At 38.8% G+C, this 22,642-nt stretch overlaps 1 protein-coding gene across 5 annotated transcripts in view; it reads left to right on the top strand.

Annotated features, from left to right (window-relative positions):
* Positions 1-22,642, top strand: part of DOP1B (DOP1 leucine zipper like protein B) — an 85,290-nt gene that overhangs the window by 32,937 nt on the left and 29,711 nt on the right. For 2 of the 5 annotated variants that reach the window (XM_037904279.2, XM_037904303.2), the window contains 14 exons: positions 458-581; positions 3,051-3,151; positions 3,630-3,738; positions 7,505-7,625; positions 8,232-8,351; positions 9,519-9,624; positions 11,367-11,558; positions 12,806-13,499; positions 15,156-15,427; positions 17,228-17,380; positions 18,479-18,579; positions 19,356-19,546; positions 20,257-21,874; positions 22,137-22,248. In XM_037904279.2, the coding sequence (XP_037760207.1) occupies positions 458-581; positions 3,051-3,151; positions 3,630-3,738; positions 7,505-7,625; positions 8,232-8,351; positions 9,519-9,624; positions 11,367-11,558; positions 12,806-13,499; positions 15,156-15,427; positions 17,228-17,380; positions 18,479-18,579; positions 19,356-19,546; positions 20,257-21,874; positions 22,137-22,248 (4,014 nt within the window). Of the gene's footprint in view, positions 1-457; positions 582-2,916; positions 2,995-3,050; positions 3,152-3,629; positions 3,739-7,504; positions 7,626-8,231; positions 8,352-9,518; positions 9,625-11,366; positions 11,559-12,805; positions 13,500-15,155; positions 15,428-17,227; positions 17,381-18,478; positions 18,580-19,355; positions 19,547-20,256; positions 21,875-22,136; positions 22,249-22,642 lie in introns of those variants that run through there. The other 3 variants (XM_037904287.2, XM_037904292.2, XM_037904296.2) reach the window with 3 other exon arrangements.

The following is a 22,642-nucleotide window of genomic DNA, read 5'->3' as shown; positions in this document are numbered from 1 at the left end:
TGTAGACCCGGGCTCTGAGACTTCCTGATGCAGGCTTGTGAGGGGGTTTTGTTTTTAATTCCCTTTCTTCCCCACCCCATGTAGATAGAGCCTTGGAGTCTAATCCTGCACCATTTGCAGTCAGTAGTTTGACCATGGACTTCAGCAGGGTCAGGCATCCACTTTGTTTCCCCAGAAGTCCCACATGGTGGTTACCAAGGCTTGATCTCTTAATTGTGGTTATGCAATAAAAATTTGAAAATGACCACACAATTTTAAAGGAAGACTTCAGTGGATCAATTCTACTGAGATTTTAAATTGTAGGTTGTTGATGGTTTGTCCCTGTTCTCCTTTAGTAGGCTAGATCTATTAACATATCTTTGTCGGTATTATATCTGATACTGGTAGCCATTAGAAATTATTTAATTGTGAATTTTACAGTTCACCTACAGCTAAGTTGTCTTTATTCTTTGTCTAGGACTACAATGAAAGCACTGTTCCACTGCTCAGGTCTGATGTAGTCCATATTCTCTCAGCAGCTACACAGACACTCTTGAGGAGAGACATGTCACTAAATAGAAGATTATATGCGTGGTTGCTAGGTACTGTGCAATATGTGGTGACATTCAGTTTAAATATCTAATTTGTATTTTGTCCACTACATTTGAATATACTTTTCCAGAGATGATTAACATAAGTCTCTTCATTCTGTTCATAAATGACAACTCTCTTGCAATTGAGAATTCTATTAAGCAAATATTATTTCAGATGATAAATTAAATAAATTCTGCCTTCTTAAGTCTTAGTGTCTAACAAATGCTTGATATCCCTCATCACAGTTCAGTCTCGGAATGTCTATAACAAGTTTGGGGGATAACTTTAGTCAGAGAGCAAACATCCCTGAATTTGAAGCAGAAATGATTGTTCTTTGTACTCTGTAAGTCTTGATTTACGTTCCATAGCATTTAAGAGTATCTACAACAATTCTGTACAGATGCAATTCTTAAACTGTAGTATGTGAGCTGCAGTCAAGTAGAACAAGGGTTGCTTTAAAGTAGTGAATCAGAATCAAAATCTTATCCCAATTAGAATTACAAAAGTGATAACATAGTTTGAGTATAACATAGTTTGAGTAACAAACTAATGACAATAGTTACCAAGTTAGTCTTCCATTTATAAGACATCTTAATACCAGACTGGCTTGGTTGTCTATTCTCTCCGTATGAGGAGAGATTAATAAAATAGGGACTTTTCATCTTGGAAAAAAGACAACTAAGGGGGGGATATGATAGAGGTCTACTAAATCATCACTGGTGTGGAGAAAGTAAATAAGGAAGTGTTGTTTTACTCCTTCTCATAACACAAGAACTAGAGGTCACCAAATGAAATTAATAGGCAGCAGGTTTAAAACAAACAAGAGGAAGTATTTCTTCACACAATGCACAGTCAACCTGTGGAACTCCTTGCCGGAGGATGTTGTGAAGGCCAAGACTATAGCAGGGTTCAAAAAAGAGCTAGATAAATTCATGGAGGATAAGTCCATCAATGGTTATTAGCCAGGATGGGCAGGAATGGTGACCCTAGCCTCTGTTTGCCAGAAGCTGGGAATGGGCAGCAGTGGATAGATCACTTCATGATTACTTGTTCTGTTTATCTTCTCTGGGGCACCTGGAATTGGCCACTGTTGGAAGACAGATACTGGGCTAGATGGACCTTTGATCTGACCCAGTATGGCTGTTCTTATGTTCTTATTGCTAGTGCGATGCTCTGTCCTGCAGAGAACTGATGTTGGATCTAGAGTTTCAGTCATAACTCACAAGGCTGTCAGGGTTTTGGGAGAGGCACAGAAAATAGCATGATGAAATCTTGGCCCTGGTGCAGTGAGTTGCAATACTCCCATTGATATCATAGAGCCAGAATTCCATCCAGTTGCTTACTCTCTGTGGGGAGAGAGGAGGCGACAACTTTGATAGATAGGCTCTGAAGCGGGGATCTCTATCTTTCACTTCCAGAAGGGTGTGTCAGGCTGACACCATTTCAAGGGTTGGGAGAGATTTGATTATCTGTTGATGATGGTGATACATGTATTACCATAATGCCTAGGAATCCTAGTCCTTGATTAGCACTGGACAAAGACAGCTAAAAGATGGTGCCCGCTCCAAGCAGCTTACAATCTAAGTTTAAGGCAAGAGACAACAGATGGATATAGACAGGGAGAGGGTGGGAGAACCAGGAAACAATAAGACAATATTGGTCAGCATGATAGGCATCGATCTCAGCACTCCAGCATCACAGCCATTATCAAGTTTTTTGTGTAGGTATCACAGAAAAGGAGAGTTTTAAGGGTTTTTTTTTTAAAGGATATCAGTGAGACAGTTTTGCAGATGTTTATGGGGACTTCCTCCCGAGTATCACGGGAATGTGGGAGAAGGCATAAAGGTGCTTGTTTGAAAATTTTAACTAATGGGCAATGGAGTCTGGCATCACTGACTAATTGGAGGCAGGAGTTGACATGTCAGTAGTGAATGTCGGGGGCAGGCCATGAAGGGCCTTGAAAATGAGGACAAATGGCTTATGTTTGATGCGCTAGAGGAGAGGGAGCCCAGTGAAGGGATGCAAAAAGAGAGGTCACATGGTCAAAACAACCAGCAGGGAAAATGACCTTTGCAGCAACTTTCTAAGTGAATCCGAGTGGGGCAAGATTGCATTTGTCCAGGCCAAAGAGAAGAATGTTGCAGTAATAGACATGAGAGCCTGCACAAGAGTTTTAGCTGTGTGGATGGATAGGAAAGTATTTCAGATTTTATGCAGAAAAATCTGCATGATTCAGTCATAGCCTGTATTAAAGGACCTAGATAGAGGCCCAAGCTGCAGATGCCACATGGGTTACTTGGTGGTTGTCCTCCACGTAAGCACACTTTTTTTGCAGGCATTCAGCCTAGACTGGAGCATAAACTACATCTTGGACAAATTCAAGTTAAAATGAATATAATTGCTTCCACTGCTTGTTTTATGGTATGTATGTTACATCAGTATTTTCTGTACTCATATTATTTTTATTTAATTTGTAGGCTCTGATATTAAAGGCGGTACTTTTGCTCCAGATTCTGCAGCTTTTGAAGATCATGCCCTCTATTTTTTTGGAAAATATTCCAAAGATCTTTTAGTTGAGGTTGGTATTTATTCTACGTAACTTTTATATGCTATGTTCAACCTCAGAACAAACTGCCTTTCAACTTGTTCACTGTATGTCCTTCATGGCCTCTCTTCCTGAAGCATAACAGATGGGAGGAGATCGTTATTTTGTATTCATTTGACAGGAAGTCTGAACTCATGTTGTGCTGTTTTGTTCCATTTTATGGGCCTGTGATGTAAATGGAATCTAATGAAAACTGCCAGTTCCATCTTCGCTAGCCTACCTGAATTACTAAAAACAAATCCTGTTTATTCCAAATTTTCTTGCGTATGTATTAAATAAACTGAAAATTTCCTTGATTATCTGAATTAATTTATTCTCCCCCTATTCTGTTTCAATAATCAAAGTTTGACTACATTTGGCACCTAGTGCAAGAATCAAGACCTAACATTATTAATAAAATGACAGTATCTCTCCTTAGTAGTTGTCACATTTTGGTGTTTTCTTTTAACAGGCTTTGATTGAAATATTGCATCAGAAGTTCTCAGAGTCCTCCTTAGAAGATCATGCATATCTGAAACCTTTCCGTATCCTAATTAGTCTCCTTGACAAACCTGAAATAGGTAATATTAAATATTACTGCTGACACAGACTGCTAAGAACTGCTATACTATAGTGATGACATGTATAGAAGGCTTTCTGCTACTCACCTCCAAATGGTGCAGTCCCTCCTCTACCCCAGGTTCCAGCCCCTGGGTCCTACATGGCAGAGCAACCATCCATTTCAGCCTCAATTTATTCTGCTCAACTCCCCACCCGGGGGCTACTTTCTACTGTCCTGTCACTGGTCAGACCTTCTCTTTGGTCTTTGCCTGCTTCTGGTCACAGCCCCTTTCCCAGGCTGCATACCTCCCTTTGGCTGTTAGGAAAGCAAGAAGTTCTTACCCCTCCCTGGTCACCTGCCTTATCTCGTTTATCTTTGTTTTTTGGGCAACTCTCCTCTTTCTGTACAGTGTCTTTCCCAACCTTTGGCTATCCCTGGCAAGCCTCCTCCCTAGGCCCCTATAAAGAGACTCCCAGGCCCATCTTGCTCCTCCAGAGTCTCCCCTGACTGATCTGCATATCCTGTTTCCTGCAGCAGTCAGGTCCTCAGTCTGTCATGTGCTTAAAAGATCCACAGTCCTATAATGCAAACTGGCTGTGCCTCACCCATAAAAGGGACAGCACATCCTCCTACACTATGCAGATGCCAAGATTACATACCTGATTTTCTGTATGTACCAATATTTTGTAAAACCTGCTCAGAAGTATTTACTGTACTTGAACGTGTGACAGACATAAGAAGCTTATGAGTAACTTGTGGTTATTTGAAACTTGTGTACTCTTTGGCAACTTGTTGCTTATGAGATTTGTTTTCTCCGTGAAGGAATCCCATGCCTGTAAACCATCTCCTGTAGTAAATGACGTTTTTTAGTGCTGTGCAGGAAACTGGGTATGGTAACCCTGCTTATGAAGATTTTATCACAGTATCTGTATAGATGATACCATGAATGAATAATTCACATTCTGAGCTTATAAATATTTAGCTGACAGTGGCTTAAATTATTTAGTATTTGTCTGGAGGATTCTCCTATTTCATGGATGGAGGAAAATACCTTTGTTTGCCTCTCTCAATGCATTTGCCCCATTGTTCTTTACAAATTCATCAAAACATCAGACAGCATTTATGTGAAAAACCAAGATGCACGTGTACTGTCCTTTACAGAGTAAAAAATTTCTTGTACAGATTTTGTTCAAGGCACTCAGTTCAGTGTTCATTTGTCTACAGAGGAAGCAAACTTCTTGAGTGAAAGTAACAATTCCTTCAGATGCTTAGTTATATGTGGCAGGATGCTTGCTTTTCTTGTCCAGGCATGACTTTCTTTTAGACACATTGTAACACAGGTAGATTTCTTTTTAAAGGGTGCTTTCTTGCTTAAGAAATATTTGTATGATATACGTTGTTACACGTAGAGCCTTTTGTTATGTATAAGCACTGTTTGGTGTATGGATTTTATTTTATTTTTTTAAATTTCTGAGCAGGAAAACACTGTTAAACAAAACTATTGGATTAATCAAATAGTTTATATCCTAATGTAGAAAATAGGTATTAAGCTATAATCCAGGAGCAAAAGCAGTGAAATAAAACCTGTCCTGCATTCATCTAAACCACAAAATTAGAAATATTCCTATTTCTGTAGTACACAAAAAAGTACTAAAAAGCTTCTGGAGCCTTATAAGTCAATGTGAATTTTTTTCAAAATCAATATATTGCAAGGATACTTACTATGCAACAAAGCATAACTTAGATAATATTTTTCTTCAAGGCAGTGTGGCCTAGCGGATAGAGCACTAGACTGCGACTCAGGAGACGTGGGTTATATTCCTGACTCACGCACTGGCCTGTTGGGTACTATGGGCAAGTCAGTTCATCTATCTGTGCCTCAGTTTCTCCATCTATACAGTGGAAATAATGATGCTGAACTCCCTTGTGAAGTGCCTTGAGATTTATGAACAAAAAGCACTATATAAACTCTGACCAGGGTCCCAGTGCGGGCCAGCTGAGGTCACTCAATTAGGGTGAACTGCAGAGAATGGGACAGACAATCCCACAAAAGCTGGTGGATATTCCAATACTTTAAATTTACCTAACCAGCATAAAACAGCTGCTTTATTACCGTACTGGTTACTCAGAAGTCCAAAACAACACAGTTCCCTTAAAGTGATCCAGCCTCAGGCCTCCATCCAGGTACCTAAGTCAAATACGATGATTTCTGAAAATCTTCTTTGATCATATAAAAGAAAATGTTCTACCAATCCCAAAGGATCGGACACATTACCTCCCAGGTTATTGAATATTCCAGATCTTACCCAAATACACACTACAGCTAATTCTTATTAACTAAACTAAAATTATTAAACAATGAGAGTATGGTTAAAAGATCAATATACATACAGACATAAGTTCAGTTCATTGAGGTGCAGATTCATAGCAGAGATGGTGAGCTTTTTTAGTTGCAAAGAGTTTTCAAAAATAGTCCATAGGTTATAGACCAGTGTCCAAATATCATATTCAGGGTGTACCAGCATAACTGGGACCTCAGTCTTGTGACTCAAACTTTCCCAGTTGAAACCTAAGCAGATCTGAGATGAACAGGATCAGGACCCAAGGATTTTTTATACAATTTCATGTCCTTTTTGACAAGTTGGAGTTCCTCTGGGAACAAAAGGTAATTAGCAGGACTTTGAAGGAAGTCCATCCCTGGTACTTAGCTATATGAATTAACATAAGGCAATTTGCTTGTTCCTCCACCATTCACAGATGACTTGCTGTACATTTAAGAGAGATGAATACAGAGATATCCCATGTTTACAATTCATTTAAATGCCAGGATGTTCTTTTGATCTTTGTATTAAGAGTACAACATTAACAGGGACTGTTGATTACATAGTTGACCCTAATCATATATATGTAAATACACAAAACTTCAAATATCTCCCCACATGTCTTTTGAGGGTTATTTATTTTGCAGGTTGTTTAACCCTTTCTAGCCATGCGTCACATAAGCGTGAAGTAGTACTCCTATGTAGCCTCTTTAGGTTCATGGCTGGGCCTCAGATGTGCTGTTAGCACTATGGACTTGCTTTTCAAAACCACAGAGCACCCACAATTCCAGTTAAAGTCAATGGGAACTACAGTTGCCAGACGTTCTGAAAATCAGGCCCTCCTTAGTGTATTTCTGATCCTTTTTTCCTTGATAGGCTTTTTCTTTTTCTTCTCCATGTATTAACCTGTGTGATCCTACCAGCTGTTCTAATTTCCATGAATGGAGTTGAAGACTTCATTGTAATGCCAGCATATTAAACTGGCAGTGGGAACCCCCTGAATCTGGACTCTGGAATTTGACTGCACAATTGTCATTTGAGACATGCACACTGTATATTAAATAGGTCATTAGCACACATTTATATAAATGTCTGAAGTGATTTAAAAACAGTGCAGGCATTCATTAACTACCATGTGATCTTTTGAAGTGAAATATGGAATAAATAGCCCAACTTTTCAAGCAACTTCACAAAAAATTGTAAAATTCTGGCAATCTCACATTCTATTAAGAAGTACAGAACTAAATTATTTAATACACACACCTTTGATCTAACAAGTGGAATCTGGATAGTAGTTTAAAATGTCATAGAAAATTTTCTCATCCCCTTACTTCCCATAAGTAACCATGGGATAGTACATTTTCTTTATAATCAGAAGTTCAGTTTTAGACTAAAAGCTTGTAATTGATTAATACTGTAATCAGTTTGCAGTAATTACTGGATTTATTTTTCCTTTGATTGCAGGGCCACAAGTTGTTGGGGATTTGTTCCTTGAAGTGATTCGAGCCTTTTATTCTTATTGCCAGGATGCCCTGGGTTCTGATCTTAAACTTAGCTACAGTCAAAGTGGCAACGTACTTACAAGGTATACCGTAACCATTTTCACCTAATAGTTGAAATTGTATCTTTCATAAGAGAGCTTACTAAAGTAAACTGTTCAGTAATCACATTGGGTAAATCTTACCTGTTTATTAATAACAAGTTCTAACAGTGTCTTTTTGATGTAAAAAGACTGAAAATCATTGATTTTTTTTTTTCAATCTTTTTTATTTTCCTTTATATTTCCTACCTTGAGTTCTCCTTTGGCATCACAGGGTTTTTCTCTTCCAACCAAGAGGATTTGAGATCATTGATTTAGATTCTTGGCTGATAACATCAGATTTGGGTGTGCAGTGTTACATACATAAATACATACACCCACCGTGTCTCTCTAACATCAGATTTACTACATAAATGTATTGATAGAACTCAACTTTTTAGTCCACAAAATCAAATTAAAGGTTAAAGATTTTTCTTGTCTTCAGAAACACTTGCAAAATTTAGCTATTCCAAAATGGTTGTTTTTAATTTTTGAATTAAGGAACTTTGTGTCTCTTCTTCAGGCCAACTTTCTAAGAACAGATCAAATAATACAAAAATGTGTATACTTGTTGTTTAGTCTTCACTGACTGTTTGTTTGTTCTTCTTACAGTGCGATCAAAGAGAATAGAAGTGCCTCAGAAATTGTTAAAACAGTCAACTTGTTGATCACATCCCTAAGTACAGATTTTCTATGGGATTATATGACCAGATGTTTTGAGGACTGCTTCAGGTAGTTATGCTGTCTGGCGTTAATGCAAAGATAAATTAAGAATTACATAGATAGGACAACAGAAGTGTCAATGAAAGATTCAAATGCCAGTGTCATGATCCTAACCAAAGGGGCAGAGAGATGCATGGTTAGATACTGAACTAGCCATCTAATGCAAATAGTTAAATCTGAGGCAGTTGTATATCTGTCTAAATACAAAATAAACTGCCATGGTTTGGTCACTCTTTCCAAAAAGCAACATGGTTGTTTTCTGGAGAAAAAACTGCATGTTCATAAGTAGAAAGCAAGGAGATCACATGGGATAAGATCATACTTATCCCCTAGGATGAGCTTTCCTGGCCACTTTGTTTTTTCAGTTAAAGTACATAAAATACAGCATGTAGCAGCCTCCCCATATAGAAGAATCTGGACTAGTGTCTTCTCACATGCTATGTAGAAATGAAATTAATATTGTTTAAGAGGCACACAAGGTGGCCAATATTTTGTTTTTTATAATAGGTGAACCAATTTTACTGTAATCAAAATTTTAATGGAAGAGTGCTTCCTCCAAAGTGTGCAATTAAGTATGAGTGTGTTTTCATTCTAAACCTCATTAGGTAATTGAAAGGAGGTGTCATTTCAGTCAGCATAGTATTTAAGCACCATAACTAGTGCTTGAAATGAGCCAATATTTATTGGAATGGCATAATAGCACTCTTCCTTTACTCCTGTCTCTGAGAGTTTTATAAATTTTGTCTTCAGAAGATGAAATTCCCAGAAAATATCCCTTTATATGCTAGGCTACTAATAGTTGGGGGTTTCCTCAGCACAGCAGAGAGGAATTAGACTAACAGGTAACGTTGCTGAGTATCTAATATGAGCCTTAAAGAAGAGAAGAATCTCGTGCTTATCTTGATTAAGATAATACAATGTGTTCTCGTACTTCTCTTAACTACCATATGATAGGATTCTAAACTGTATACAACTTTATGTGATCACAATAAAATGTTGATAAGAACTTGACTTAAATAGCCAAGTTGACGGTGGATACAAATCGGCCTTCTTGGCTTGTGTAGTTAGCACGGATGCCAATATAAAGTACGTTTAGGTTTTTTAAAAAACAAAAAAACCCACATCCTGCAGTAAATAGTGTATTTTGAAAGAACACACTTTCTCTTTCAATACCAGGAATAAATCCATGCAGACAAGATACCCTACTGAGAATGTCAGCACTCTTCCTACGATTTCAGAGCTCTGCACACTACTACTGTTCCTTCTTGATGTGATTCCTTTGGTAAGGCAAGTTTGACCTAAAGTTAATCATTCAGATCCTGACTCTCATTTTCTTTCCCTTTTATCAAATAAGTTTCAGTTTCACGGAAGCATTGCTTTTATTTTGGTGGATACATTTTTATAATGGGGGAAACTGTATTTTCATTTGAAAAGAAAACCAATGAATAAATACACAATGCTTTGAGCCAAATCCTGCCCACTCTACTCGTGTGAGGAGTTCCATTCAAGACCACTTCATGCCATGTAAACCAAGAATAGAACTTTGTTCCTAGTCTTCTCAGCATGTATAGGAGTGAGGTGTTAATGGGGGGTTTACTATCAGCATTGTATGCCACACATCCTCCTAATAAGAATGGTTTTGAGCTTCTCAGCTAATAGACAAATATCTTCGTAAGTTATCTGACAAATATATAAACTCCAGTCTCAGAATACCAGCACTTCTTGGAAAATCAATTGTGACAAAGCTCTGTCCTTGCCTCCGTGGGTCCTGCGTTTCCTGGCGGATTTCGCTAGCCTCAGAGGCTCACTGTGACCCTCCATGTAACTCTTCTTTCTCTAGAGACAAGGGTCACAGTCTACTGAGCCATTTTCATCATAAGCCAGCAAGGGAGGTGAGGAGAAATTATCCTTCCTTGCACAGTCTCTGTCTCCCGGTCTCAGTGATTAATCAGGGGGCAAAGGTGGGGTGGGGGGGGGGAGAAGAGAACCCGGGCCCACCCTCTACTCTGGGCTCCAGTCCAGGGACCCTAATAGCATCAGTTATGGTAACTGACCTTTCAGAAACATGACATGTACAATTCCCTGGGCTACTTCCCCCACAGCAGCCCTCACTTCCTCAAGCGCCACTTCACCCTTACCTCAGGGCCTCCTTCCTTGTGCCTGATATGGTGTGTACTACTCAGCCTCTCCAACAGCACAACTTCCTCCCACAGCTCCTGACATGCACACCCACCTGACTAACTGGGAGGCTTTTAACTAGTTTCAGCCAGCCCCTGATTGGCTTCAGGTGTCCCAATCAACCTAGCATTCTCCCTGCCTTTTGGAAAGTTCTTAATTGGCCCCAGGTGTCTTAATTGACCTGGAGCAGGTGCCATTTCAGTTAACCTGGTACCAGGGATTTGTTGAGCCTGGAGCTAATATATCTATCTCCCACTACTTTTCTATAGCCATCTGGACTTGCCCCATCACACAATATATTGATTAGATGACTTACATACAAATAATGAACTTGTGAAAAGAGAAAATTACTGAAATTTTCTAATTATAACTGGATACTTATAATAAAACAGTAATTTATTGAAATAGAAATTAGAACGGTCATGCATGAGTTATCAGTCTTGCAAAGTTCTGTATGTCCACTTGCTTGTGGGTGATTACTTTTCATTTTACTTGCCCATCAAAAAAAATTTCTTTAACTGTATCCTATTTTAAAGTCATGTGTTGTCAGGGTTTTTTTCCACTTTGCTGCTTGGGTGGATCTATTATTTGGGCTGTTTTGCAAGGCTATTATCAGTAGTCAAATTCCATTCAACACTAGGATCTGGTTCTACGTTCAGCATTGGGTGGAGTAGTAGCACTATTTAAAGCAACCATATGCAACGTAACTCAGTGTGCATCATGTAGTAGTCACATCTGTGCTCACTGAAGTTAGACTTTATATTAGGCAGCTTGACAATGGTAAAATCCATTTCTGTCTGCTAAGCCATTTAGCATTTAATTATTTTAAATCCCTGCTTATTTTAGGAACTTTACTCTGAAGTGCAGACTCAGTATCTCCCACAGATGCTCAGTTACATGGTACAGTCTCTTCTGGAGAATGTGGAGATTCTAAGTTTACCAGAACTCACTCATGCTTTAAAGACCTGCTTCAAAGTGCTTAGCAAAGTACAAATGCCTCCTGCCTATTTGGATAATGAGACTGGAAGTGGAAACTCGGTAGGTATTGCTGCAAGGCCTGTTGCATATTATTATAAATAACTATTCACAAATCAAGAGAGTTGTACTCACCTTATTTTAACAATGCAAATTCTTTCATGGAATGCTACTAACTTTTCTACTCTAACTGAAATTTAGGTTACTCATTGCAGCAGTATATCTATTTAGGCCCCTTTCATACACTCTGAGCCACTTTGTGCCATGTGTCTGAGCTGTTCTCATTTTGAGCACCCACCCCAACCTTAGCTGACTTGTTGTCCAAGCCATGCAAAGGCATAGTGTTGTCTAAAACTAGGATGTGGTGCGAACCCCTTTCCTGCTCCATCCCATCCGCCGAAAAGAGCCTGGTCTTCTGTGGACGCTACTCAATGCAGTGGTAAGATGCCTTGGGGCATTTGAAATAAAGAGTGCAAGTGGCCAGATCAAGCCCAGCCTTTTTGTTATCAAGATTACCTGACCTGCTACAAGATGCACGTTAATACCACAAATGGTTAAACAAGCTCTCAAGAACAGGGCAAATAATTTGTGTGATAAGGTAGAAAACAAACTTCACAGTTTGCTAATGATGAGCAATAATACAAGCATAGAAATAACAGTTAGAAACAATCAGACTTGGCAGTAGCTGCGTTATTGACGTTATAATCAATGGCATAACAAGGAAACCCTTTCCTTCCACACTTTATCACTTCTTAAATTTCCTGTTGGGCTGCTATTGCGCAACATTAGATCATGAAGGTGCTGAACATGGCCCAGAGCCTCAGAGAGGAGGAGGTGTGAAGAATAGTTTTAAAACAAGTATAATTTTGTCTTAAAGGCAACAGAGCCGCTCATCAATAGCCGCATCTAACTATTTCATGTAAATATCTCTTTGGCTCCAACAATTGCCAGCTAAGGAGGTTTATCCATAAATTCAGGAGATTCATAGATTCCAAGGCCAGAAGGGACCACTGTGGCCATGTAATCTGGCCTTCTGTATAATACAGGCCATAGAATGTCCCCCCCCCCCCCCAAAAAAAAAAAAAAAAAAGGAGAATATTAGCTAAACAGCAATCATCAGCAGGACCATAACTCTTACAAGTCTATTGATACCACTTTCACAAAGCCACAGCACAAGTTATCAGGGCAGAAGGGAAGGGATTCCTGTCCTACACTCTTTTCTCCCTGCTGTCCCAAGTGTGATTTCAGTTATTTAAAGTAACTCCAAAAATACAGTGTAATGAAATAGACACTCACTGCTTCCATTTCAGAGCCCAGTGAAACAAGAAAATGGTGATATAACTTTAGAAACCAAGCCTGCAGTACAGAATGAAGATGACGCTGCTTTCGCTCCCCTCAAGTCTGAAGACAGTGGCATAGGTCTAAGTGCCTCATCCCCAGAGCTCTCTCAACACTTAGGGTTGCCAAGAGTGACTCCTGAGAAGGATGATGTTTGGAAAAATGGAGGGAGTATTCAGAGGACTTTGCACTGTATCCAAGAGTTAGTTGATAAGTTTGCTAGTAAATACATTTTTGGGGTGCATTTACAAGACCCAGGAAATGGCAGAATTTCGATAGCAAACATGAGCGTAGGAGAGAAGAAAGAAAATAATTACAGAGTTGCTGAAAATGCTAGCAAGAAAAAGAACCCCTGGGAAGGAAAGCAAATTACCGTACCTCAGTTTAAACAAATGCTTTCAGACTTATTCACAGTTCGAGGGTCGCCATTTAAACAGAAAAGTCTGGAGCCTCTCTCCCCTGCAAACCATGACCTTGGTAGCAAAAAGGGAAAAGAAGAAGAATGGGACATTGACCAGGTAATGCTTGACTTACGGGACATGAAAGAAGACTGCAGAGAGGCCTTTGCTGCTGCTTGTCACCTTCTACTGGATTGTACTACCTTCCCAGTCTACCTTTCTGAGAAAGAAACAGAACAATTGTATTTATCTCTGTTTCAAGTTCCTGGTAAGAATTGTCTTTAGACAAATAACTTCAGTGTCCCAAAATGTAAATTGTATGCAAACTAAGTGCACTATGTACTAGGCACAACCAAGAATGTGTACACAATATAATGTGACAGGGTGTGTATTATGAATGCAGTTACAGTGCATTTTGGGTATTTGGAGGGACATGGGAAGAGACTAAAGGCAAATTGCTTACTATGGCCAAGACAAGCCAATATTAGAGTGCATCTTATGTTTTAGAATTGAGCTTGTGTTGCAGTTTTTAAATCCACTTTGTTCTCCTTTGAAATACGTTGGTGTTCCGGTCCTGGATAAAACAATTTGCCCTACCCCCTCAGGGTTCCCTGCGGAAAGAGTCAACACAGACTAACATTGTAATATCAGAACAATCTGCATAGTTAGGGCTGGTTCCCATTGACAGTTCAGATATCCTCTTCCAGGGGAGTAAGAGTGGGCCTTTAGGAAGGACAGGCTTGTGGTGGACACAGGAGTGAGGAAATGGGAGACCTGGGTTCTGCTTCTGGCTTTGCGACAGATTTCTCATCCCAGTAAAATGGGGATAATACTTACCTGTACCATAGGCAGTTGAGTCTTCAACGTTAGAGTTCTTTGAGATGCTCAGATGGAAGACACTTCAGTTATGTAAAGTGTTATAATTAAAGGGTTTAGAGTCATACAGCGTCTGAGTTCCCAGAATATCATGTTGGAGTCAATATAGGCATTCTTGGTTCCAATCTGACTTTTAGGGCTTTTTCCTCTACATAGTCCATACAAAGTAAACAGTTTCCAGGGAAGAAAAAAGAACCTCACTCCCAAATCAGAGAATTTGTAGTAAGGAAGGGAGGGGTGAGTAACTTTCTATAAGATAGTTCATACAGAAGCTACACGAATAGGATAAAGAATAACGTTAATTTGAAAAAAATTACATCTTCATGCACATTCTTAATTTTCAGATTGGTTGGTCCTTTTTCACTTGATTGTGAGAGGAATGTCTGGGCTCAAAGTAGATCATGAGGAACTAGCATTCTTCTACAAGTATGGATTTGTCAGGGGGGTTTTGTTACTAAAAATCCAAAGCCTTATATTTGTAATTATTACCAAATCTTGTCAGTGGCTTTCCTGTTACAATTTTTGAGGTGCTTGTGTTTTAGGACCTTTATATTTAGTTAGTTCTAATTGTACCCCAACATATCTCTCTCTCTCAAACAAATTAGTCTAGCTGTTAATGGGCGTACCATGAATGTAACAGAATATACAATGAAAATGCGTGCATTTGGGGGGGAGGTGCTGAGAGGATGACGCTCTTGGTAGAATGTTGAGATCTGCTATGTTTAGCTGTTTTAATGTTTTTTCCTATACTTTTGGGCTGCTTCATGATAACGTAGTGGATAATAAAATTTAACTGGTGTTAGAAGTGCCTAAAATATATGTATAAATGCTTTTAATTTAAAAGAATAAAAGTGTAGTACATAACATATTTTAGTAGGTAAAGCTATTGCTACACATTGAAATATAAGAGTTGTTATAAAGCTCATGATTTTGTGCAGCCTAGAAGGGAAGGTAAATTCCATGGCATCTTCAGATTTGACAAATGTCTGATAAAGTAATCTAACGTTTAAATGTTATAAAGGCATTTTTTCCCTCTGTCTTCTCTGAGGAGGTTGTGATACCAGCTTCCCCCTGTGGCTTAAATCCCTAATGACGATATGCTGCTGCGTAAATGACTGCTACGTTCAGAATGTGTCCATCTCCACACTGCTTGAAGTTATCAACCATTCTCAGTCACTGGCACTTGTGATTGAAGACCGAATGAAGCGGTATAAAATCGCTGGACACAACCCCTTCTTTGGGAGACTGCAGATGGTCACAGTTCCTCCCATTGCTCCTGGCGTTCTAAAGCTAATATCGGAGAAAACAGACTTCTATCAGGTGTCAAACTCTTTACTGTACAAATATACTTTAGCTAAAATATATGTTAGTCATAATTAGATGGATTTTCTGGGATAATTCTAACACAACATTGAAGGTAGTGCCTTCATGTCTACTGGAGAGTCTCATGTATGGCGTAGTTATACACACTCTGACATAACTTACATCTCTTGTAATGGATCATGGCTGATATTTTCAAAAGTCAGTAGAGATTTTTAGAAAATTTCTTGTGCACAGATTTAAAGGTCTCTGAGTTTGAGGGTAGATGCTCAGCACTTTTGGAAAATAAAGACCCAGGTGTCCCAAGTGGGGCACCAAACATCACTAGTCACTTTTTGAAAATCTTGATCCCTAACTCTAAATGTCTTCATTTGTTTTTTGTTTTTTGAACTTGAAAACTACAATTTGGAAGGATTTTATGCTCTTTTGAGCTCCCAGTATGAAAAATTAGTGGTGGTGGATAAAATGGGGGAAAAAATCAAAGTACGCTCCTTTTTTTTTTTTTTTCCCCCCCTTATGTGGAATAAAAATATTTCTGAAGGGTGCCCTATCAGTAGCTGTTTGTGATCCAATAGCCACTTTCAACTACTACTGTAAAAGAGCTTCACTGAGAATTTTTAAACAGCTTCCATTTTATCTATTGATAATAGAAAGTAAGAATTTCACCTTGCTGGTGGGCCCCAAAATGCTGTTTAAAAGGCAAAACATAGGGGGCAGGAAAAGAAGTTTAAAATGGTTGCTTTTTTTTTTTTTTTTTTTTACCTCATCACTTTCTCTTACCTTTCCTGCAAAGCTAATGAACTGGGATAGGGGAAGCAGGAATAACAAAACAAGAACAAAACCTTATGGTAGAAATAGATGGGATGGAGGATAGTGGAAAAGAGACTGGATACTATTATCTAAAATTATATACCCTGGTAATAAGGTGGAAATGTTACACCTCTGCGTCACTGGATATTTAATCATAGATAGGATGTCTTCATTTGGATTATGGCTTTGGACAATCAGCATCCATATTATTCATAGACGAAATATTGAATCTAAATCCAATGGGTGTCTCTTTGATCAAATACCATAGTCGTTTTTTTTATTCTGCAATATGTTGTGATCTGTCCCTTGTTATTTATAGGAAATATTTCTAAGGACAATTGTAAAGGTATCTTAATATTTCTTTCTGCTTCAGCCCAAGGTCAATTCTCAGCTCTTCGTAATAGCTAATGTGAAGGGCAGTTGAGAGGCTTAGCTGGAAGGAGAGGTGATTTGAGAAGGGCATGTCTAAGCAGCTAGTTACTTCTTAAAACGAAGTGCGGTGTGGGGGATATTCTAAATTCAATTTTTAAACTTTAATTGGGAGCTACTGTTTAGTCATGTGAGGCAAAGATGGCTCTATCACATTACCACTTCTTTCAACTTTGTTCCTCTTTGTATGCCAAAGTGGTAAAACCATCCCGGTGTTCCATTTCTTACCTGTGTACCACTTTTGTGTTGCAATTTTTGGTATTGTTTATATCATCTGAGTTATGAATGTTTAGGGTTGGGATTAAAGTTAGAAATGGAAGCAGAACTCTGCTTTCCTCACCCGTTAGTGCACAAACATGAGTTGATTGCAACTCCAGGACAGTGCTATTGTGTTCCCGTACTTCCGGATTTATGAATCAGCCTCTTGCTCTTCCCTAAACTGAGAATATGTAGGATAGGAAAATATGAACTACCCTTTCACAAATACAGAACACTTTAGTGTTTATACCAAGCTTTTAAACCAGTGGGGGGTGGTGCAATTTATTTTATCTGTTCCCCTAGAGAGTTGCTCAAGTGCTTTGGAATCAGCTGAACAAAGAGACAAGGGAGCACCACATCACCTGTGTGGAGCTGTTTTATAGGCTGCACTGCTTGGCTCCATCCGCTAATATTTGTGAAGATATTATTTGTCATACGCTATTGGATCACGATAAAGTAAGTCCTGTATTTCCTAGGCTGTCTCATTATTGTACTGTCTTACCTCTGGTTCCAGCAAACCTTCAGCTCCCTGGCCATATAACTTCAGGGCTTCTCAACCCCTGCTTCTCTGGAGACCACAGTTGAGAATCTCTATCGCTCCTCCCTGTGGTGAATTCCCTCAGGGTCTCTGGATGAATCAACATAGGACCCATCTTAGTCATTGGATGCTATCCACTTCCCCTAAAATCACAGATTCTCCAAAGTTAGCAATCCTTCACAGCATTTCTAAATATTTTCCAGATCCTTCGGTAAGTCTGAAAACACTTTGGGCTGGACGCTGACTTATTCTTCCCAACCTTATGTTCTGATAAGTCATTTGACCCTGTGTCCTGAGACAGCACTGAACAGCTCCTAGACCAGGCAGTAGTCAAACTATATTTAAAATGAGCTGATTCCCTTTAGCAATTTCATTTCCCTATTTTCAAGATCGATCAGTTCTTTCTTAGTTTTTCTGACAGCTAACATGTAAATTAAGTAAAAGGTCACAACCTGATGCTAATCTATAACCGTGGTCTTAAACATTCTATGATAGATAGATAGATTTTATATATAGCTATATCTATCTAATTTGCTTTCACAATTCTGAAACTTGTTATATATTAGGATCTATATAGGGGTTGTGGGTATCTGAATAGTCAAGAGTTTGAAATCCTATATTTTAGATTCTTATACACATTCAGGGATGATAATCCTCAGTAAGGTCTGCCCACTAATAACAGTCCCTTCGTATCACCCTTCTTTGTCATCCAACTCCCAATAACTCAAGAGATTAAAATACAATAAATGGGTATTCCAAACATGTCTTTTCTTTGAAATCATCAGCTTTTTTGTGCACTAGGTGCTTTTTTGTTTTGATTACCTTGGGTTGTTAGTGCATGGCAGGAAAATGGCATTGTGTGTTAATCCTATCTAGAAATGAAAAACAGGTGCAGAATTCTTAAGATTTTAGAAGTAATCTATGCAATAAGCATTTTTTTTACTAGAGCCTTTTAGATTCACTAAACTTACTACATTTACCTCAGAATCAAAAAGTTTCTGTCTTCTTCTGTAAAGGGGACAAGGCTGGAGGCACTGTTCAGATTCTCTGTTATATGGCATTTGACCAGAGAAATCCAAGGCAGCAGAGTCACTTCCCACAATCGATCCTTTGACAGGTATTGCTGTACTTTAATTTGCCTGGCTTAATGTTTATATAAATATATTTAGTGAAATTATACTTTTTTTGCTAGAAAAAAAAATCTCCTGGACAGTCATATGAACCAAAGTAAGGCCGTCAAATATTTATTTATTTTTAACTTAAAAATAAAACCCCCTATTTGTGTTGGTAACACTCTCACCCAAAGTAATAAAGTACTTGGGCTGTGGGGGTTTTTTGTTTTTTGTTTTGTTTTGTTTTGTTTGTTTTTTGTTTGGTGCTCCAAGGGGAGCAGGAGTTTGGAGTCTCTGCTGGGAGTTGCTTTCCATGTTGTCAGCAAAGAGCGAACAGCTGAGACCCATCTTCTAGTGGGAGTGGCTTCCTACATCAAGAAGGTGGGGCATTTCCCTAGGAAAGGATAAAAGGGCCCGGCAAAAGCAGCTACATTCAAAATATTGTTAAAGTAATCCAAGGGTGGCATGTTACTCATTGTGCTCCTCAGTCTTATACAATATGAGCCAAAAATTTCAAGCCTTATGAAGTAGGAGAGGATATTATAAAAACGTTCTCTAATTGCAGATAGCATGTGTGCAGTATACACACACATAGTATGTTTTGCCTTGCTCCTGCAAACATGTGCTCGACTTTGAACTCAGTGACACTACTTCTGGGTATTGGAATTACTATCAGGAGTAAAGCTAAAACATGGGCAAGTATTTGCAGGAGTGGAGTCTAAAAATGTGTTGTGAAAGAGGGCTTGTAATTTTACTTCTCCTTTGCAATTTCTCCATTCAGATCTCTGTTTGTGGTGTTGGACAGTCTAAATTGTTCAGATGGTGCAATTGGTGCCGCAGCACAGGGCTGGCTCATACGTGCTCTCTCACTTAATGATGTTGCACGAATTCTCGAGCCAGTACTATTGCTGCTTCTTCATCCAAAGACACAGCGCGCATCCATCCATTGCATCAAACAGAAGAATTCAGCAGGTAAAGCTGCTCTCAGACTGAAAATGTAACTGTTTGAGTTAAGTCAATTAACAGTTAGTCACCTTACTCCATTTTAAGCCAGGCTTTGACCTTAGGTGTCATACTCTTCAGTTTGAGGTGTCTCCTTATAAGCAGCGATGCCAGCTGCATATATCACTCTTCTCAGTTACATCTCTAATAATGCTTAAACGCAGTTATAGAGTAGGTCATACCTTTTTAAAGGTATAAGGCCCATCAGTATCTTCTTTTGGGTCAGCATTTCTGCAAAAGAAGCTTCTAGACCTCCTAATAGTTGAATTGCTTTTTTAATCCAGTTATCTGCTTGCATAACAGTTTTGCTACCTTGTTTCCTATCTAATTGACTTGCCAAACATCATCGTTCTCACTATTTACATTATAGTAGCACCCACAGGGAGTCTCTTGCGCCAGCTGCTGTGCAATCATAGAAGTAGACATGGTCATTGTCCCAAAGAGTTTACAGTCTGAGAAGGTTTATGGTATCTCTGACTTGTACAATTCCATCATAAAACATAACTTCTCAATGAAATTATTTCCTTGGCATAAATAAGATTTTTAACTTTAATGTAAAGTCAGTTACTTGATCACCATTACATTTTCTCTTACAGTTTGTCTTTCAGCATAAAGGCTATTGAATGTATTAACAACTGTAATAATAAACACTGATTTTTGAAATCTTCATATTTTTTCAGAAGACTTACATCATTGGTTTAGCAAGAAAAGTGCCTCTTTCAAAGAGTCATTTGGAGCCTCTGTGCTACATGAAAGCAGTTCTGAAGAAAACATACCACTGAGCCAATTTACAACTGTGGACAGGGAAGCTATTTGGGCTGAAGTGGAAATAGATCCAGAGACATCTCAGCTAAAAAATGGACTGCCTGAAAATGAACTCTCTCATTGTACAGAACCTCCACAGGATACCAGTGGTGATCATGATAACAGTGAACACACAGAATCAGCAGATACCAGCACAGGACATATTGATAGTGAAAATACATCATCTTTTTCTCCTTCTCTGGATCCACAGGAAATGAGCAATGAGGAGAACTCTAGAGCTACAATCGACTGCAGAGAAAACATGAAGAATGTTAGTTCATCTAATGCTTTTCCTCTTCATGGCTCCAAACCCAGTACTATATTAAATCTTGTGCGGGCAGACTCTGAGAAAACTCAAGCGTCGGAATCACTATCAAGTGATGAGGAGGTGGACTTGGAACTCCAAGCGATTACAACTTCTAGGCTGCTCAAGCAGCAGAAAGAAAAACAAGAGATGATAGAGGCTCTGTTTAAACACATTCTCTTGTATTTTCAGCCTTATGATTCCAAGAGGGTTTTGTATGCTTTTTCTGTGCTAGAGGCAGTACTCAAAACAAACCCTAAAGAATTTATTGAAGCTGTAGCCAGTACTAGCATGGATACGAGCTCTACAGCTCATTTAAATCTCATCTATAATCTTCTAGCTCGGCACCAGGAAACTCTTGTGGGACAGAGCTTTTATGGTAAGCTTCAGACTCAGTCACCAACCATGTGTCCCCATTCTTTATTAATAGAATTGCTGTCTTACCTCTGTTTGAGTTTTCTGCGCTCTTACTATCCATGTTACTTGAAGGTAACCCACAAAGATGTGCTTGGCAACAGAGACGTCCAAGTCAAAAGTGTAGAAGTCCTGATTAGAATGATGGTGCAGCTGGCCACAATGGTAAAGTCAGCAGAAAACAAGAATATCGAGTTTATACACAACTTGCTTGGAAGATGCAAAATTCAAGAGTTTGTTCTTCTTTCTTTGTCTGCTTCTATGTATACAAGTCAAAAACGGTATGAACTGATGACATCTGATAAAATTAATAGTGTCATCGAAGAGAGCCTCTTTGAAGAAAGCCTTATCAATTTTGGGCAAGATCAGATATGGAGTGAACACCCCCTTCAGATTGAGCTGCTGAAGCTTTTGCAAATATTGATTGCCTTGGAGCACCATCTTGGACAGACACATGAGGAACAGGAGAACCAGCCAGACCTATCAAAGGAATGGCAACGAGCTCTTAATTTCCAGCAGGCTATTAGTGCAATGCAGTATGTGCATCCACACCCAATAACTTCACAAGGATTATTTGTCTCCGCTGTAGTTAGAGGTTTGCAGCCAGAGTATGGCTATGGGATGCATCCGTCTTGGGTAGGTTTAGTCACGCATTCTTTGCCATACTTTGGGAAATCTTTAGGCTGGACTGTGGCACCATTTATCATACAGATATGTAAAAACCTGGATGAACTTGTTAAACAGTATGAAAATGAAACTGTGAAGATGTCTGTGAGGTAAGATTCTTAAATGCAGAGTTTTGATGTTTTAACTATTCAGTACAAAGTACTGATGGGCTTATTTTCTCAAACCTCATACTATTGTCTAAAGTATTCTAAAATTACTTTTTTTGTCTAAGACAAGTTATTTTAGAAGCTTTGCTTTCTGATACCTCAGCAGTTAGAACGTAGAACCAAATACTCTTTTGACCATAGTAGTCATGTAAAGAATGAAAATATCCAATTGTACTATTAATAACTTTTGTGTTCTTCTCCAAAGCGTAACTTCTAAAAGGGAGAACATTACGCCAGATTATCCTCTGACACTTTTGGAAGGCTTAACAACCATTGGTCATTTTTGCCTTTTGGATCATCCTAATCAAGCCAAAAAGGTAGCAGACTGCTTCTTATTACTTCAGTAGATATCTGTCTCCAAATGCCAACCATACGTTTGACAGTTTGGCCTCAATTCAGCAAAGTACTTAAATTCTTGGCTGAATCGTGACCATTAATGTCTATTATTGTGGGCCCAAAAATGAGAGGCGGTTACCATAGGGATAACAGAATCCCCTTCCATGTCGGAAGAGGAACATGCTTGTGTAGAGGAGAACCCTCTGCTTGCAGATGATAAAGTAACTGTTCTCTCACCCCAACTCAGGGTGTGCTGACAATAAATATATTTGTATTATTGGACACTACTCATTTATGGGAAAAGTACAGTATTCTCAAATTATTCTGAAGTAATTTGTATCTGTGAAGAAAGAAATGTGAATGTCATGCTGTCAA

The sequence above is a fragment of the Chelonia mydas genome, chromosome 1 (genome assembly GCF_015237465.2).
Source record: "Chelonia mydas isolate rCheMyd1 chromosome 1, rCheMyd1.pri.v2, whole genome shotgun sequence".
NCBI classification, from domain to species: domain Eukaryota; kingdom Metazoa; phylum Chordata; order Testudines; family Cheloniidae; genus Chelonia; species Chelonia mydas.
Note: the sequence above shows the minus strand (reverse complement) of the source record. Positions and strands in the feature narration are given on the sequence as shown.